Source organism: Mus pahari, chromosome 2 (genome assembly GCF_900095145.1).
Source record: "Mus pahari chromosome 2, PAHARI_EIJ_v1.1, whole genome shotgun sequence".
NCBI classification, from domain to species: Eukaryota; Metazoa; Chordata; class Mammalia; order Rodentia; family Muridae; genus Mus; species Mus pahari.
In genome coordinates this window covers 157766753-157768746 of record NC_034591.1, presented here as the reverse complement: position 1 = coordinate 157768746, position 1994 = coordinate 157766753, and the positions used below count along the sequence as shown (strand labels likewise).

Below are 1994 nucleotides of genomic sequence, written 5' to 3'. Positions count from 1 at the left end.
AAAAAAAAAAAAAAATTTAGATTCTAAGACTAATCTATAAATATAATCCCATATAAAAAAATGAACCATCACATGCAGTCTGAACTTGGTAGCCAATTTGAAAGAGCTAAGATCTCAGAAGGTAAATTTTCACCCTAATAATCTACCATTTAAATAAACACAGTAAATTCAGATGACCTAAATTCTTCCAGTTCTATCCATACCCACCCCTCTACACCTCTAGATGTTTACCATAGTTGGTACCACTGTGCCCTTTCCTGGTATTCTTTATAATTAAGTCTAAATAAATACTTTGTGTCTGTAGCAACTCCATCCCCCTTTATTGTGTTAGGGACTTTTCTTCAGGGTCAGTGTGGGAAAGGGGGAGCTTCAAAAGGATAAGGAGACTCTTTCTGTAGTGTCATCTGAGAGCCACAGTCAATAACTTTGTTCACTTTAATACAGAGAGGAATGCAGACCAGATTTTTTACAAGCGCTATCTTTCAGTACATATTAAGGGCAAAGCCATGCAAATACCAAAGTAATTTACCTTTTATTAATGTTTTCATCAGCAAATCCTGTGGGAATGAGAGAGAAGTATTTTCCCATCTTTAGCCATAGGTTAGATTTGGGGATCCAGCCATTGTGCGCATGAATAGCATGGATTTTAGCAAGCTGACGAGCTATTAGCCTGTTTAAAAACAAAATTTTAAATTAAGGATAATTATGTTGTCTATTTAGAAAAGATTCTCACCCTGTCACTGTTAGTCAGGTTCCTCAACTGTCTTCCACACATTTCTGCGGGGTTTCCTTCTAAGTTCCATTTTAAGGGTAACCCTGCCAGGTCAAGTCAGGCTGCTTCCTGCATGCCTTTCCAGATTCCTCCACCTCACACAGCGGCTGCACCTCACAGCTGCTTGCTATGGCCACGACATCCTTGACTCCTGATGCAACTACTCAGGAATTTTTGACCACTTAGCATCACATCCTGGCCACAGTTTATCACTACTGTAACTGTGATCCACAGAAGAAAACACTATCCCCTCCCCAGCCGCAGCATTGCTAAAAACAATTTACCATCCTCTCAAATTCTGATTTGATGGGCTTGGTTAGGGTCTAGCTAATGAATGAGAATATGTAAAAGCTTCCCAGATGACCCTAACACACAAAAATACATGAGGACAACTCAAACTAAGACACAGAGAATCAAGTGTCATAAAGCTGGGATTCATAAACATTTTAAGTTTCTACAATTATTCTTGCCTGATTTTTTTTTTTTTTTTTTGAGATCAAGTGTCATATACCCTAGGCTAGCCTTGGACTAAGTAGCAGAGGATGACCCTGAACTTCTGATCATCTGTGTCACCTACCAGGACTTTGCTCATTTTAAGCAAGTGCTTTACACCTGAGCTACATCCCCAGCCCTCTATCATGAACATTCTCGGGTTTTACTCATGTTTTTAGCTATCTGACATGAGCTCTAGGAACCAAACTCAGGTCCCTCTGTAAAAGGAACGAGTGCCTATCCAACTGAGTCATCAACTAGTCCCAAACAGCTTTAAAAAGATAAAAATAAAATTACTTTTGTGTTGTTGATGACCCTATGTGTGCCATATGCATGAATGCATGCACTTGCAGTAGGAGGAGAGGTACAACTTCCTATGTAACTGAGGATGATCTTGAACTCCTGATCTCCTGACTCTGCCTCTGAAGCACACAGTGAGCTCCAAGCCAGCAAGGGCTTGTTCCTATCCTATTCTTCTCTTGTTGGGTGAGGAGATAAAGTCGCCGCACTCCCTACTATTTGTTCTATTCCACTGGGTATGGGGATTTGGCTTGTCCTTCATTTCTTTTAAGATCCAGTAAAGATGAGCAGAGCTTCCTACCCACCCAGAATCCTTTCATAATAATTTATGATTCAGACATACTGCCCTTCCTATTTCCTGCCGTTTCTGTTTTCTCGTAGGTAAAAGACCCTGCTAAGTGTTGTTTTTTTTTTTTTTCTTTTTTTTTTT

At 39.8% G+C, this 1994-nt stretch overlaps 1 protein-coding gene across 2 annotated transcripts in view; it reads right to left on the bottom strand.

The window, feature by feature from the left end:
* Positions 1-1994, bottom strand: part of Etnk1 (ethanolamine kinase 1) — a 69650-nt gene that overhangs the window by 49668 nt on the left and 17988 nt on the right. For both annotated transcript variants that reach the window (XM_021190078.2, XM_021190079.2), the window contains exon 3: positions 530-670. In XM_021190078.2, coding sequence (XP_021045737.1) covers positions 530-670 — 141 coding nt within the window. The remainder of the gene's footprint in view (positions 1-529; positions 671-1994) is intronic.